Raw genomic sequence first — 17151 nt, forward strand, 5'->3', positions numbered from 1 at the left:
CCTTAATCAACAGGCAAGTCCAGGACACATACTATATACACACATACTGTACTCATGCATATATATATGTATACAAATCAAGGTGGTGTTGGGCCATGTGGCACCTGCAACGCACCTTGGCACTGAGAGGGATGAACACCATTCATCCAAAAGATATTCCCTCATTTGGTGTTTTGATGGTGGTGGTGCAGACGCTGTATAACACATTGCTCCGAAATTTCCCATAGGTGTTTAATTGGGTTGAGATGTGGTAACTGCTGTGGTGAAGACCACAGCATATGATTCACATCACTGTCATCCTCAGCAAACTATTCAGCAACCCCACATGCCATATTGATGGGGGTACTGTTCTCCTGGATGAGTCCAAATGGATGCTTCCTTGATTTAAGATGTACTAAACAGCTGACCCAGGAACTATCTTATATAATTCCACCTGTACTGTGTACATAATCACTGCTGACTATTTGCACACACAGCTCCATGTAGCATACATTCACTCTTCATTATATTGTGTTCTTGTTGTATTTTATTATGCTTCTCTCATCGGCTGTTTTACAGAGCCTTAGATCTTGACATTTAGATTTTGTGTTACCTATGCATCTGCGTTATATTTCATTTATATTGTGTGACATTCGTGTGGACAGCAAAGTAAGAATTTCATTGTACACGGAAACAGGTTTCCTCACTGTGCATATGACAATAAACACTTGACCTACTATAAGTCAGTTAGTCACCATCATTTGTATTATAATATTACTAATAGTAGCATTATTAACCCAAATTCTGGCATCCTTTTTCTTATGTACCACTCAACCTGCGATTTTTGAAAAATGAAGTAAGTAGAAATTAGGCTATTTTTAACAAAGGACTCCCACTACATAAAACACAAACACAACAGAAGAAGATGACTGAACACAAAAGGGCTGATAAACATCATACAAATTTGATTTCATTTGTTAAATCACTCAGCAAAAAACACACATTTATTGGCCCCTTTTTTTGGTTTAATAAAACAATACTGTAAGAGACTCACACTGAATCTGACTACAAACCCAGATTAGGCAGAAATAACACCTCCCTGGATGAAAAAGAACAGTTTTTCCAGGACTGTGGTAAGTTCATTAGCAACCTGCTACATACAGAATGTGTGCTACATCCATTACATTTGTCAGTCACAGAACAAGCTTAATATTTGATATAAGAGTGCATCAGTGCTGAGAAATGCAAAGAAAAGTTATTCTGACCCCCCCAATAATAATACCTAAAGGATCTAAGATGCACTATAAGCTCTGGCCAGATGAGTGCGTGCTTCCTGAGGAAGACAGTTCATTGTTGGCCCTGGATCCTGCAGGAGGAGTTGTAATAAACAGAAAAGGGTTTATTAAAATTAACTGAACTAAGAAGCCACATATCTCATGTGCGTGTCCAAAGTTCTGTTAAGGCTTTGTTTAAATATAAAAGTATAATGACATCATATATTTATGGCATGAAAAGTTTAGGGTTTTGTCTAAAGCAGGAGACAGTCCACTGAGCTCATTCATGTACTTTCACTAACCCCGTCGTGCAGTCATTAGTAAGCACTATATCCAAAATACTTTTTGATCAGATTGTATAATAAAAGCCCAACTCTTTACATCTTTACATAGCAGTCATGCATTTACATTGTGTGCTATACATTCTGTTAGCATGCACTTTGGCTAACATGCGAGGAAAACAGCAGAATCACTAACATAAATAATGTCATGGCAAAAGAAAAAGAAGCCTCATCCTTACTTTACAAAAAAATAGTCACAACACGCAAACTACTCAGTTAACAGAGTCGTTGTCTTCTGACATGCATAAAGGATGTGTAACACAATATATGGTGTCACTGAAATACTGTTTACAGTCAGTGCAAACACGTTCCTTCACTGTAGGGCTCTTTACACTGACTTTCTCCTTGAACGAGAGAACTCTCTGAAGCTATGGCCAGGTGAGAGCGTGCTTCCTGGGGAAGACAGTCCAGTGTTGGCCCTGGAACCTGGCGAGCCGCCCTGGATCCTATAGGAGACTGAGTTGTAATAGACAGAATTGATAGGGCAGCCATGATGCTCACTGTGGGGCATAGGAGGACTATCACAAATCCCCAAGCGGTAGCACATACAAGAACAGAGGGAGCTGAGGCTTGACTCCGGTTTTCTTTTGCCTGCCTTGATCTGAAAATGCAGCCTGCATCTGCTGGGTCGTCTTCGCCTCTGCTGATCCTCTGCTGGGGAAGTGATGAGGTTGGTGCGGCTGGTTCCTTCCTGCATTGGGAGGGAGAGCGTACTGTGGCTGCGACTGTGCAGCATGTTGCTTCTGTTTCTCTGTCTGTGTCGATCTCTACTCTGGAGACCCAGAGCCCCATCCAAAAGGCCCCTGTCCCTCTTCAATGATGCCCTCTCTTTAGCATCTCTCCTCTCATCTTCAGAGTTCATAGTGAGAAAACGAAGCACCACTAAATTAAGGAAGGCCCCAATAACAGTTAGCCCCACCAGGATGTATGTGAAGCTGAATGCCACATAGGGGGTTTTCTCCTGGAGGTCCTCCTTTTTCTGCAGGGCCACAAAGTCCCCAAAGCCAATAGTGGTGAGTGTGATGAAACAATAGTAGTAAGCATGGAAGAAGCTCCATCCCTCAAAGTGAGAGAAGGCTGCAGCTCCTACACACAGTGTTCCAATGCAGGACAGGAAGCCCACCAAAACCATGTTCTCCATGGATACCTCAGTGCATCGAAAGCCCAGGCACTGCTTCATCTTATGTAGGAGAAAGCGGACAAATGTGTTCATCCTTTCCCCCAGACTCTGGAACATGACCAAAGTGAGGGGAATGCCCAGTACAGCATAGAACATGCAGAAGACCTTTCCTGCATCTGTGCCTGGTGCTGCATGACCATAACCTTAATGCAGAGAAATAGAAATTAGAGGAACACTGTGATGCATACTGTAGCAACTCTTGAATGGCAAAGCAAGGACAAATTGTCTGTTTCTGTCTTTTGTCTATAATTAAAAGAAGACTTAAATGTTGCATTCATTTAGAAAATAGTTGTATAAAATGCTCCACTGTAAATACCACATCAACTGGGTGTAGAACTAAATAACCTGGACGTCTGCATTACATTAACCTACCGATGGTAGTGATGACTGTTATGGCAAAGTAAAAAGAGCCAGCAAATTTCCACTGTCTTCCGGCGCGATGGGGCTCTGCTTGCAGCACCACTCGCTCGATTTCGCGGTAGTCGTCCTCGGAAAAGCGGTACTTCTTCCTCATCTCGTTGCGTTTCTGCTCCAAGATGCGCCTGCGGGAGTTCTCCGACTCGGATTCCAGCGCGTCAAACACCGCGGCGCCGACCAGCAAGTAGGAGAACATGCAGAGAATGAGCGACAGGGTCCGGACGTTTTGCTTCTTCATCTTCGGAGTCGGCATGAAAGTAGCAGATGTGCAGTTACAGGTGGTACTGTTCTTCAGCTTATACTCCACATAGGTGTTGCAGCCTGTTGCGTGAAACGTGGCAGCAGGAGAGACGTGTAGAAAAATAAAACACAAAGCTCTGTAATACCAGATTAAAATTTCTTATTAATGTAAAAAAAAAAACATGCATGTCCTGCTGAGCGCATTGAGAAGGATCGAAGCTTCACGGTCTAAGTCGCCTCAGCTCGTCTCTTCGCATGCGCAAACCAATAATCTCCGACAAAAATCCGTGCAGTATAACATCGCCTGTGTAATTTAATCATAGTAAGCTTTCGCACCGATGTTCAGGTTTATCATATCTGTGAGCAAAGCCCCGACTCGACCCCGCAGAAACCAACCTGAGAAGGAGGGTTGAGCACTATGGACAGGTTCACCTTCGAAGCAGCCTTGTTAAAAAAATGCATGTCTATGCATATAATAGGTGGAGAGATTCACATGCTGAAGAATATGGAAAACCAGGCTTCACGCACTACAAACATACTGTATGTGCCCTGGAAATCAATGTGCTATATACAGTAGATATACAGTAGCTAGTTTTGCTTGACTGCTTACACGCACATTGGCACATTACACAGTCTAACCGAGTTTGTAGATCTGAAGTTCTAATGACGAGGCAACATGTTGAAAGCTAAATAAAAGGACTGTTATTTAGTTGTCTGTGTTTATGTCAGCAAGAAATCCACTCAGGAATCCAGTAGACTCTACAGCATATAACAGTTACCATGTGTAAAATGGGTGAAGCCAATTTTAGCTGAGACAAAATCTTTTTGAGAATTTATAATGATGTCATCAGGTGTTAAATGTAATTTCGTTACAGCTTAATATCAATAACAACATAGACATATGGTGACATGGAGTAGCACATAAAACCAATCATTTCAAAGTCCTTTACAAAACAATAAACAAATAAAACATATGTGAACAGAGAACATTTTAAATCAAAAGTCAATGGCAAAATTATGGAAAGGGTCTAATAAAATAGACCTACCAACCTAATATACATATGAATATGTACATACAATGTACACATACATGCACACTGTACACATGCACACCTAGTGAGTAGAGTTTAAATTCAAAGTAAACCAGCAGATATGATAAACAGTGACTGGTATGAGATCCCTATCTGTGTGCATTTATGTGTGTCCCTGCACAGTCAAGAAGTGATGCATGCACGTACAGTGGCTAAATAAATGGTGTTGCTTCTGGAAACCTACTGTAGGTGATACTAGTTGCCATGGTTACTTTTACCAAAGGCACAGTCAGTGAGGTTGAAGCTAATATGTTAAGCATAACGATGCGGACCCTCATTCACTGCATCACAACAATAAGTATCATTAGTTAGGCTGAATTTTTCTTGTCAAATATAAAAAGAGAGAGAAAGGGAGTATCACAGCTGTATCACATAATAACCAGAGAGAAGCATCCTCCCTGTGTCACAGTGGGTATTAGCAGCACCAACAGGGTATTGGAAGGGGATTAATGTGAGGTCTTTTGTTCCTCTCAAACAGAGCAACCTGCTTTTGGTGGCCCTGTTTTTGTGTTAAGTGACTAAATCAGCACACTTACATCCCCGTTGTGATTCAAACCAGCTCTCCATAAATCAATTACATCTTAGCTGATAAGAGAGGAACCTGGAGCCCTAACAGCCACCCATCAATCCACACAGCTTGTATTCACAGCCTTTTCAAAGCCCGAGGACATGAAACAGAGCAGTGAGGCCCATCAATTCCCATCGGGCCTGGGCTTAAGGATATGTATTTAGACTCAAAGAGATGCATCACTGATTTGATTTTTGCTCTGTCTCTCTCTCTGTTCTGTGCTCTCTTGGGTGCATGAGATTTACAAGGAACAATGCAAACAAATGAAGTGGATTATGGTAATGCTAACTTTATCTCTTTAGCTCAAAATGCCTCTTGCTTCTTCGGATGTAATTGTAATACTTATTCTATTAAATTCTGGAACATAAAATTCTGGCACTGAAGATACTGCTTCATTGTTTTTATTTACGCTACACAAATCCTGTTTTATTTCTACACTGTCCTCATATAGCAGAAGTCCTCCTCAGTGTATGTGGTCAGGCTGAGGAAGGACACTGGACCGCAATACAACAAATGTTGCCATGTCACAAATTTATAGGGTTTGCATGTTTCATTTGTCTTAGAAACAGACCATGCCTGGGCTGAAACCAGGCTGAAAAGCAGGATATCTGGCGCTGCTTGGAAGCAAGCCTCAAAGCTTGCTGCTCTGCCCCAACCTAGCTATCTACGTCACTACATTCTGGCTGGCAGGAAAGCTTGGAAAACTGGAGAAACTGGAAGTGAAGGAGACCTAAACTCTTTAAAAAAAAAGAAAGAAAGAAGAAGGAGATGGCAGCAAATTATGCAAATTATGAAGAAATAAAAGGAAGCCAGTACAATAGTTATGTTTACCAACTCCATGTTTGCTCTGTTGTGCAACTACTGTCAATATATGTTTGGGTAGCACAGAAGACGCCACCATAACATATTGTGCAAGAGCAACATTCTCATTGTGCAATGGAAACACAAATGTGTATTGGGCCCGGGTAGTCTCAGTACGGGAAATGTTTCTGGTGGGAGCAGAAAAACGACTTAAAAACAATTCATACTGTTTTTATATACTTCACTACATTTCTTTATAGATCCTATTAAATATGTAAAAGGGACAAGGAGGCTATGGTGTCATGTTACAGTATAATACATTGCCTACTGTATATGTATCAAAGCAATCGTTGAGAAGAGACAAGAAAATGTGTCACATTCATCCACGAACCAAGTATATCAAATGTGTAGGAAGAGAACAAGTATTACAAGTTTTTAAAATAGAATGTGGATGTGTTTAACATGTAGCTCTACACAAATTTGCAATAAAGAAAGCTTAAGAATGACTACTAAATGGACTTTGTTTGACTTTTTAAAAAATTCTACTAGTAACAATCAACAATTTGCTACACGGTACCTCACAAATACAGCTATTCTAATGCAGAATAGAATATGAGTTTGCATTTATGGCCAAATTTCAACAAGTACTGTAGCTTGCAAAAGTAATGACTTGACAGCTCTCTTCACACTCACACTGTGTGCTTTCTGGGTGTAAAATTAGTCTCTTCAGAAATAGTTGCACTACAGGAAGCACAGCGAGAGACCATGAGTAAAACTGTTCTACCTGTCACTATAGAAAAGTAGTTACCGTCAATGAAGAGCATATCAGGTAAGACAGTGCAATATTAGACAAGCAAGAGAAAGGATTATCCTCTCAGATGTGTTGCTGACTGTTATAATCAGTGCTGTGGTGCAACACCCAGAGGCCTGTCTACTTTGTACTGTACACATTAGATACCAGGTATATTTGGAACACATGGTGACAAGTGAGTCTGTAAGAACTCATCAGATCTCTTACGTCATATCCTGCCATGCTGTTGACAGGTCAGCTAGTCTCCACATGCACAGTAGCTGTGTAGAAAAGCTTTGTGTTTCTCTTCATATTTAAGTCTTCTATAGAAAAAAGGTCGGTACCAATTCTTTTTCTGTACTTTGTTCTTGCAATTGGTTAAAAAGAAAAGACTGCTGTTTCCTTTCCTTGTCAGCAAATAAATCCTCAGCATTTCAACAGTGTATGTGATTGCTCTTCCCTCCAGGTCCTCCGGCTTCCTTCCGCAGTTCAAAGATATGCAGCTTAGGTTGAATGGCAACTAAATTGCCTGTAGGAGTGAGTGTGGGTGTGTTTGGTTGTTGGCAACCTGTCCAGGGTGGTCCCTGCCTCTCGCCCAGTGCCAGTTGGGATTGGCTCCAGCACCCCCATGACCCTAGATGGATAAGATGGAAACTGAAGCCAAACATCACCTGCAATATCCTGAGATCTAGGAAATTAAAAATTCATGGTTATATAGTACCAATGGTAAAGAAAATCTCAGAAGTTTACCACCAAGACAGACGGAAAGAAAGAGTGGCCCCAAAAGCAAAATAAACACTGCAAATTAAGAAAACAGGTTCACCAACACAGGCTCAGAAAAAAAAACTACAAATACAGAAAAGACAACCAAATACAGACGTGCACTGTAAACAGCAGTACCCACAATGTGGTTCTGTTGTCTCTATTTGCAGCTTGTTAGGTTGGCATAATCAAATATTCCCCACTGATTCTAGTGCGCAAACCTGCTTCTCCAAATATAAATAAGACAAAGTAAATCTTACATTCACAAGGAACCAGCAGTTTAATATACTGTATTACAGGGAGTTAGAGCATGTTACCGCTCCTGATGCTACAGTGACACTGTCTGCATAGTTGACTGCTTTAGACTGAGCAGTGCTACACATTCTCTCCTACTGATTTACAGCTGACTAAAATCATTACTAGTTAAGACATTCCTAGAGTTTTAATAATAGTTTTAGCCCTGAAGTATTAATAGTGCAATCTGATCTGGTTAATTGTTTTGAAACCAGTCAGTAGTTATTAACAACTAGGGAGGGACTTTGCACACAAAAGCAGATAAACTATAAAAGCAGGAGGCTCATCATTTCAAGGGGGGTAAAGTAATAAGCTGGTCTTCATGTCACTGAATCCATATAAGCCATTCTAAGTCTACACAATTATTACAGTCTCTCTATATATTAACAGCATCAATCCATCTCTGCTGAACTCACCAAAAATAAGGCAAAGAGTCCACTTTATGAAGCAGAGGCACTAAATAGTTACAGCAAACACTGGATGCCTGCAGAGCTTTCTGGTTTCCACAGTAACTAAGACCAAGAATAGAAACCCACACCAGAGGCCATTCAACACTAAATCCCCTGTGATAATACATAATCCTATTTCTGGTGAAATACTGTCATGTACTGTGTAAACACATCTGTCCAGCTACTGAAGGTGGACATCATTGTCTCATACATTCACACCTCTGAATTCTTCTTCGTGTTGAGTCTTTAAAGTATGAAAACTGAATCCATGCTGTAGTTGTTATATCAGTGTAAGACACCTCTAATGAAAACTCTGACTAGGTTTTAAATAAAGTGGACGTGTGCTGGGGGTGTGGGGGATATAAAAAGAGAGAATGAGAACATGAATTTTGGTGTGAATGGCTGCAATGACTCTTAAGGTCATAAAACAGAAATGCATCATCCATGAAAATATAACATTCTCGTGCCACCATTTTACTAATTACAACCTTTTCAGTAGTGAATAGGATCTCTCTTCAAATGTAATTCATAGCTGTTCTTTTGCTTCTTGTGTCATAAAGTGGAAAGTCAGGACTTGGGACAGAGGGAGAACTAATAACATCAGCAGGAGCAAGAAAAAGAGGTGGCATGAGAGACTTGACCAACTCGACAATGGCAGGAACATGACTAACAAGAATAAAAGTGCAGGAAAATGACAGACTAAAGACAACACAGCTGAGTGATGGCTGACAAAGCTAGTAATAATAATGGCTGGCTAGGTCGGCTCACAACACAAATCGCACAGAACTAAGAAAATTCATAAAATAAGTGAGACTGACTTGGGAGAATAAACCAACACTTGAACATAAATAGGCAAGAATTTACACAACAAATCAGGGAACACAAAATTAAGGGACACACTTTTGTATATTACTGAAAGGGAGCTGGAAATTCTCAAAACTTGTTTTGATGTTAAATAGTTTCTCAATATTAAGAAACCCAAGTGTATGGTCTTTGGAAATCAAAAGGAAATTGATGGGGATATTAAATTAAAAATATGTGATGTTGAAATTGAAGTAGTTTTTGAAACAAAATTCCCAGGGGTTTTGACTGATCATAAACTAACATGGAAACAGTATATTGATTATATTAATGGGAAATATCTCAACGTCAAAACAATGCTGTGTAAATCTAGTGGAGCTAATAGGACTTGATGTTTAAATCCATGTAATAGCTTGCTAGTGGGATTAGACTGGTGGTAGGTATGTCATCAGGGACATGAGATGAGCACCATCCTTTTTTACAATGTCTCAGAGGGCTCAGCGGTGATACCTGGCATCCCAGGTACACCCACTTCAGTTCTATACGCTCCTATATCCATCTGGCAGCCCAGTTGTCATCTCCTTTTTATCCAAATCAAATTGCTGCTGTTTTCTGTTGCATTTGACAAGGACTTGATTACTTCTTGGAGAGAGTGACCTCTCATCCCCATCATCTCAACATTGGTAGTCCATGTCCATTCTCCAGTCACGAGCTGCCTGCAGCAAACTTGCTTCATTTTATGTGGTGCTTTGAAGGCTGGCCTTCTTATACAAATAATCAGATCTTTGCTTTCAATGTTTGTAGGAGAGCATTTAGTGCAATGCCCTTGGTTGAGGCTCATTGTGCATCTTGTTGACTACAAAGAAATGCAAAACATCTTTAATGAAATTCGTTTTCAGCCTTGGGTGTTGTCTCTATGTAGGAGGGTGGGTCCTTTTACATGTCTGTGCCTAGGTGCCCACTGTTTCATAATTCCTCCATGGCCACTGGTGAGACTAGAACCATTTATACAGTTATGGTGGTTGGACAGCTGAGTGGGCCAAAATGAAATTGCCTGTCAAGCCAGTTAAGCCACTGACATTAATTTAACTTGAACAGATATACTACTTAAAGGAGACATTAAAATCCGTGTTAATAAAATAGTTCTCTTGGTACTTCATAATATGTTAATGTTTAATTTGTTCATTTATTAGTTAGGAATACATCTATCATAGCATTACTATTGCCTTCTGTTATACTGTATAAGAATGAAGAGAAAGTGTTTTCCAGCACCTAAGATAAGCTGCCAACAACGCAAGTGTGCTGCCTTCCTGTCTGTCGGAAAATCGAATTGTCCAATAGAAAGCACCTTAACCTCATTAAATACCAAATAACAGCGCAATGTTATGCAATATATGTATATATATTATGTGTGTGTGTGTAATAACAGTTGTCAAGACAGTGTGTTTAAGCGAAAGGGGACCAAATGCCTCCGAGGTCAGCTCTATCAACCCCTATCAACATTATTCTCGTGCATCTTCCTTTATTTCCTTACCTTAAACTCTAACTATATGGCGATCCTGTGAGGCAACAGCTCAACAATACGGGTGTAGGGTTTTATACTCGTAAACTGACACAAAAAAGAATTTATTTACCAAAGGAAACCATGGCAAACTAAGTGTGCATCAAATAGAGTTATTCAAGACAACTGCGACTTAAACAGAGCACCTGAACGCAGCATCAGCACTGCAGCCGCCAACGGTGCGGCTGTCTGACGATGGTAGAGTGTAAAGACGGATGGTTAGGGCCGTGCCCGTCTAACCGGAACATGCAAGTGTAACTTGATTCATGCTCGTTTATCGTGTTAAAACGGGCTTTAGCTTTAGCTAGTCACATAACAGCTTTGTTTTTATAATGGAGGAGGATTGTGTTTTTGATTACGACTCGACCTGGGACACAGAGAGTGATGGAGACGACCCGGCCGGAGAGAGCCAAGCGCGTCGGTCAAGTCAAGACAAAAACAAATCTGGTTGGGGTTTGGTACCTGTACGTGCATTCGTCATTACTTGGCCAAAATATAAACTGTCTAAATAATGTCATGGTGTGGAATATGATGACTTGTAAGTCACTGCTCTGGCACCTGGCCAGACGTTTGCATTACTGCCATGACTGGAAAGCTAATGTTAGCTTTACGCCTCCCTGCTTCAGGCTTGCTAACCGTTAGCTATCATGTACTACACATGTAATACATGACAGTCACAAGTTGGGGCTAGCTAACTGTTAACCTAGCTAGCCGCTGATGTTAGCTCGCTTTTGAGGAGTTATAAAATGCTTGTTTAAATATCTGTGTTAAGCCACTCACTGCTACTACTCACGGTTTGCAATCCGTAGTTAAAATTATGAACGTTTATCAAGTCTTGAGTTGTTTTTTTTTAACGATAGTATGAACATATTTGCTTGGCCTTATATAAACCAACTTGCATAACGTTATGCCAGATTTTATTGTCAGAACCGGTACAGGTCGTGGAATCAGTGATGATCACACGACTTGTTTCTTTAAATTGGGATGCATCAGCTCTGGCAGTAATGTTATTCTCCCACATTCTCATCGTTGCGGCATTTGTTTAAGGTTAATTTCACTTTCACTTGCAGTGGCATCATCCACCCAGAAACATAAGGGCAGCAAAGGACATGCAGAACTACAGAAGAGGCTACCCAGTAAGTAACAGCTAAGTATCAGCAGTAAGGTCCATCTTGTCCATTACAACTAACAAGGATCAAATTATGCTCTTTTTTTTTTTACAGAATCTTACAGATGATGAGTGCTCTGAAGACAAAATGAACAATTTGCAGTTTTATCTCAACAAATTCCCCTCTGCTCCTGATGGTAACATATTTAGATGGTCTTACAATATATTCAAAGTTTCTGGGAAAGTTATCAGTGTGATGACATTCTGCTTTTTTCCTCATCCAACACAGATGTCTACATTGACTCATTCCTTAAGGAATGGAAAAATGACTACAAAAGACTAGAAAGAGTTCACTCATACATTCAGTGGTATGTATTATTTAAGTCTTGGGTTGTGTGTTTTGGCTGAAGTGATGCAGCCAGTGTCGTCTTATTTTTGAAACCCTGATGACCTTATATATATATATAGCCTGTTACACACCTGCTTAAATAAGGAGTGTACACAAGTTACCAAACAGCAGCTGTGTTCCAATTCCATACTACACAGTATGTAGGTTTTACAATTCTATGTCTATGCAAAAGTTTGGCCCTTGATGTGCAAATTGTTATTTGGAGTTGATTTTTGGAAAAGAAGAAGAAAGTAAATGAACCCTGTGGAGCAATTAAGTTTGCAGACACAGTCTAAGACTGAGTTCTTAATAGTCTATAATGAAGGATAAGGAACAGAGAGACAAAAGGAAAAACCACAACAAAACTCAACCAGACAAAAGATAACTAAAGGAGTCAAACCACAACTAAACAGTTCAGCCCAGGAGCTAGGTAACAAATCCAAAAAACACACTAACAAACAGAGGAACAAACCAGGAATCCTCGATGGCAGAAAAGTCAAAAAGTCCAACAAGAGGCAAAGTAAAAAGATCCAAGGACAGCTAAGCAGGAAAATTGAACAGAAGACACAAGACATAAAGGGACAGAATATGATGTATAGTGGAATGAACTAGCTAGTGACTGAGGTAAAGGAGGAGAACATATGGGCAGGAGACCAGAGGATAACGAGCAGCAGGTAGAAACAATGAGTTAGAAACCAAGGTAAAACTGGGGCAGGGGAGGTGACACAGAACAGGAAACAGACAAAATAAAAGCACAACCACAAGAAGCGAGTCCCAAAACCATAACATACATAAAGGTTTGCCATGAAACAAGCAATAATTACATTGACACATACTTCTAGTAATGCCCATACCCAACACTGTTTACACTGTTGAGTTTTGTTTGCTTATTCTATAGTGTTTATTAATAGCATGAAATAACGGGGCACCTGAGATGGGCTGTATGTCATGTTTTTATAAGATGAATCATCAAGAAAATACTTAATGCTGGGTTTATGAACAGTTATCAAGAGAGCCGGTATTGTTTTTATTAAATTAGAGCTGAGTTTCGTTATATCTTAATTGGTTTTGTGACATTTCTCTGCCATTGTAAGGTTGTTTCCACTGCGAGAACCAGGGGTTAATTACATGGCTTCAGAGCTCACCAAGAAGGAAATTGAGGTAAGTGTTATCATAGGAAAGTCTTTAAGTGAATACTCGACTAAACAGTTTATTGTGCAGAAGTTGGCTGCCACAATATAAAGCAACACATTGAATTTATTTGGCCACAGTGACCTCTTTGCCGGTCCCAAGCCTGGATAAATAGAGAGGGTTGCGTCAGGAAGGGCATCCGGCATAAAAACGTGCCAAAATTAAACATGTGAATTGTCAGTGTGAATACCATACAGGATCGGTCGAGGGTTAACAAAGACCGCCACCAGTGCTGTTGACCTACAGGGTGTTGGTGGAAATTGGACTGCTGTTGGTCAAAGGAGAGGAGGCAGACATGAAGTTAACTGGGGTGAGAGTAGAGGATGGCGAGGATAGAGTTAGGTGGAAACAGATGATTTGCTGTAACGACCCCTAACAGGAACAGGTGAAAGTAGAAGATTTGTTTTGATGCCACAAAAGTCATATCTGGTAAGTGCAAAGCCAGAATCAATGCACCATTGTATTTCTGATGCTTTGGTTAGAGATGAGTGTTATATTTGAAAGGCTCCACATACCTTGTTGAATCAACCAAAAACCAGAACAGCAGCCATAGCTTCTGTAAAATGGTAATTTCAGCCAATAAATTCTTTGCAAAGCAAGTTACAAAAGTTAAAATCATCAGTGTTGTGATATGTGTGTTTGTTTAAGACAGCTGTATGTCCTCTCATTAAAAGAAAACTAACACTGTGTTAAAAATACTGTTTTGTATTATGACATTTTCCAACATCCTTAGCATTAATTTAGTAGCAGTTCTGCAGTTTTCATGAAGGCCTCTAGCACATTTTACATTTAACATCCTCCACTGTGCAGTCACAAGTTTTCAGGTTCCTGGTTTCCAGCATAAATTGTTCATGAGATGCGATCAGATCTTCACCAAAGTCACAAATATGAATAGACACAATATTTCTGAGCTGATAAAAACAGTCATGATCTTTCATGTCTTTATTGAATGACTGTATATGTGAAGTCACAGTGGAGAGTAATTTCTCTACAAAACACAAAATTTCCCAATTACTGACCTTATCAGTCTGACCTACTACCTACCAGTCGACCTTTTTCATGAATTGGAAGACAAAGGCAACCACACTGGTTATCAACCAACAGTACCATTTATTAACCTGAATATTTTAATCTCATAATTGTCAGGATTTTTTTTTTTTTTTTTTGTCCACTCTATATGTTCCTCAGGCCTTTAAGAAGAATGTGGATGCCAAGAGAAGACTAGTTGAATCCTATGAGCTCATGTTGGGTTTCTATGGCATCCGTTTGGTCAACAAAGAGACAGGGGAAGTGATGCGTGCAGATAACTGGAAGGAGCGCTTTGGAAACCTGGAGCGGTAAATATAAAATTTTCTCATACAAGTAACTTCTGCAGTATGTACCTTTTTGTTTGAAACTTCAGCTTCAACTGTCTCATCTCTGGCAGGAATATGCACAACAACCTGCGCATCACTCGCATCCTGAAGAGCCTTGGGGAATTGGGATTTGAGCACTACCAGGCCCCACTCGTGCGCTTCTTTCTGGAAGAGACTCTGGTCAAGAAGACCCTTAGCAGTGTTAAACGCAGTGTGCTCGACTACTTCCTGTTTGCTGTGCTGGACAAGCAGAAACGCCAGGAGCTTGTGCGCTTTGCCTACCTTAACTTTGAGCCAAAGGATAAGTTTGTGTGGTGTCCCAGGAAGATTCTGAAGCAATTTAAGAAGGCAGAGAAAAGACCAGACACTGTTGGGAATGAAGATGGAAAGGATGAAGTCTGTTCACAGGGTAAAAGCAAAGATGGTGAAGCAGTTGTGCAGCCAAAAGAGGATGGAGTGGATAATGTTACAAAGACTCAGAAAAAAACTGATAAATCACCAAGTAAAGACAAAGCCAAACTGTCTGAGGCATCGCCTGAGCCAATACCAGAAGCTGAGATTGTCGGAAATGGAAATGCAAAGGCTGAGTCTAACAACGAAATTCTTGGGAATGGAAATGACTCTACAGATGATGTTGATGACATGGATCAATGTCCCACCCCTGACACTGCGAAGCCAAAAACCGAGCCTAGTGCGGACAGCGAGCACACATTTACCAGCAACTCAATGGATACCGTCCAGGAACCGGACACCAGAATGCCAACAGATGGGGACATAAACACTGAAAAACCACAGAAGAAGAAGAGAGACGATAAGGAGCTGCCAAACAACGGCTCTGCTGAGGACTCAACCAGCGGGCAGATGGAAGAAAAGGCTGGTGCTAATAAGGCCACTGGTCCAGCAAGTCCATCAGCACAAACCATCCCTAAGACTAATAAACACCTAAACTCTCTTTCTTCGGAAAGGGAGGAGAAAATCCCAAGGACTGATTTTAATCAAGTGCTAGATAAAAAGGAAGAGGAAGACGCATCACAGCAAAAGGTGTTGGCACCAAATGGGTCATTGGGGAGCAGCGATAAATGTGAAGATGAACGGACAAATGGGAATGAGTCGGAGGATATGATTATAGAGTCAAACCCCCCAAGCTCAGACCAAAATGTGGGGTGTTCATGAATAAACTGGAGGATTGAAGAAGATACATTCATTTTAGCTTAAATAAAATTGTAATATAAGGACAGAGTAGGACTTGAAGACTTTCTGGGCCTTATTTCTACTATATTTGATGTTTAGCTTTTAATTCTTTTAACTTTGAAGGAGTTTATGAATTGATTAATTCACCAACTGTGGGACTGGATGTGACTCAGTTTTTCATGGCCATCAGATATTATTTAAGATAACCTGATATTGTTAAAGGATAAAGACTGGTGGTATACTGTATATGAATAAATCCTTGTTGTTGTTGTTGTTCAGCAAATCCCTTAAAGACCAAACGTAACAGTGTGGAAATCAGGCTCTCACTACATGGCTTCCCTGCCCTGTCTGTGCCACTCAGCACCAAATCCATCGGTTCCTAATGAAGGTGTGACTCTTTAAAAGCAGGTCAAAAATATATTGTGTTCATCTTTTGCCAACATCACACCAACAGGAGTAAATTGTGTTTCTGATGGGGGCTATTTCCAGCTGTGGGTTGGGGAATATTTACAGCAGAAGGACTGTGTGAAGCTTCAACATAAAATAAACTACATTCTGCATTGTAATGAAGGAACATGTCACCTGGTGCAACAGTGTCACTTGTTCGATGTGTTTAATCATTTTCAAACAACACTGGAAGACAGCAGAGGGGAGTAAGGCCACTGGGAGTTGGATAAATTCATCTGTTTTTAATGGGATTTGCTGACAAAGATATACGCAGTCGCCAGACTTATCTCCTAAGGTCATAATGAATAAGAGCAGCTAATATTTAAGATTTCTGCTACAGTAAACATACTGTTATTAATGTACGTAGGTTAATGAAATGATTTCAGCATTTTTAACTTGTTAATATTTTCACAACTGAACAAATTTTTTGCACTGGAAGTAAGTAATTGGAAGAACTTTTATTCTTTCTGGGCTGTTTTTAGTAAAACATTCTGTACTGGTTTGTGTTTCTGCTGGACCCCACTGTTCCAGTGGATTTAAGACTGAATGCCAGCTAAGTTATATTTAAGTTACTTTGCACAGTCTGTGCGTATTCGTTCAGATTTGGGAAGTAGACGTCTGAACAACTGAAGGTCTCGCCAAAAATGTGATAAGACTGGTTGATTGTACAGTATATGTCTTCTCAATAGAGCCGATATAATTTAAAGTCCAGTGTATGTTAGTTTGAGATGGATGCAGTCCATGAACATTCACAAGCCAGGGTGATTTTATTGATGCATTTTTTTTATATTTGCACTTGATTTTAAATATGAATTGTTGAAGTTAATGTATTTACGTAATGAAATTGTAATAATTTTGCAGGAGTGCTGAATTCTTTATATGTAACTTGTTTTTCCTCAAGTAAATACCTGGCTGTTGACAAA

The 17151-nt window shown here is 40.1% G+C and overlaps 2 protein-coding genes across 2 annotated transcripts; one reads left to right on the forward strand and one right to left on the reverse strand.

The window, feature by feature from the left end:
• Positions 1-994: 994 nt before the first annotated feature.
• On the reverse strand, positions 995-3926 carry kcnk15 (potassium channel, subfamily K, member 15). The gene is made up of 2 exons (XM_020610713.1): positions 3147-3926; positions 995-2917 (listed from the first exon to the last, which is right to left on the reverse strand). Exons 1-2 carry the CDS (start codon positions 3442-3444, stop codon positions 1923-1925), a joined length of 1293 nt encoding a protein of 430 aa, XP_020466369.1. The 5' UTR covers positions 3445-3926; the 3' UTR covers positions 995-1922.
• Positions 3927-10699: 6773 nt separating this feature from the next.
• ogfr (opioid growth factor receptor) lies at positions 10700-17151 on the forward strand. Its single transcript, XM_020610711.1, has 7 exons — positions 10700-11012; positions 11619-11684; positions 11772-11853; positions 11946-12024; positions 13139-13205; positions 14424-14572; positions 14662-17151. Exons 1-7 carry the CDS (start codon positions 10881-10883, stop codon positions 15761-15763), a joined length of 1677 nt encoding a protein of 558 aa, XP_020466367.1. The 5' UTR covers positions 10700-10880; the 3' UTR covers positions 15764-17151.

This window comes from Monopterus albus, unplaced genomic scaffold, assembly GCF_001952655.1.
Source record: "Monopterus albus unplaced genomic scaffold, M_albus_1.0 scaffold106.1, whole genome shotgun sequence".
Classification (NCBI taxonomy): Eukaryota; Metazoa; Chordata; class Actinopteri; order Synbranchiformes; family Synbranchidae; genus Monopterus; species Monopterus albus.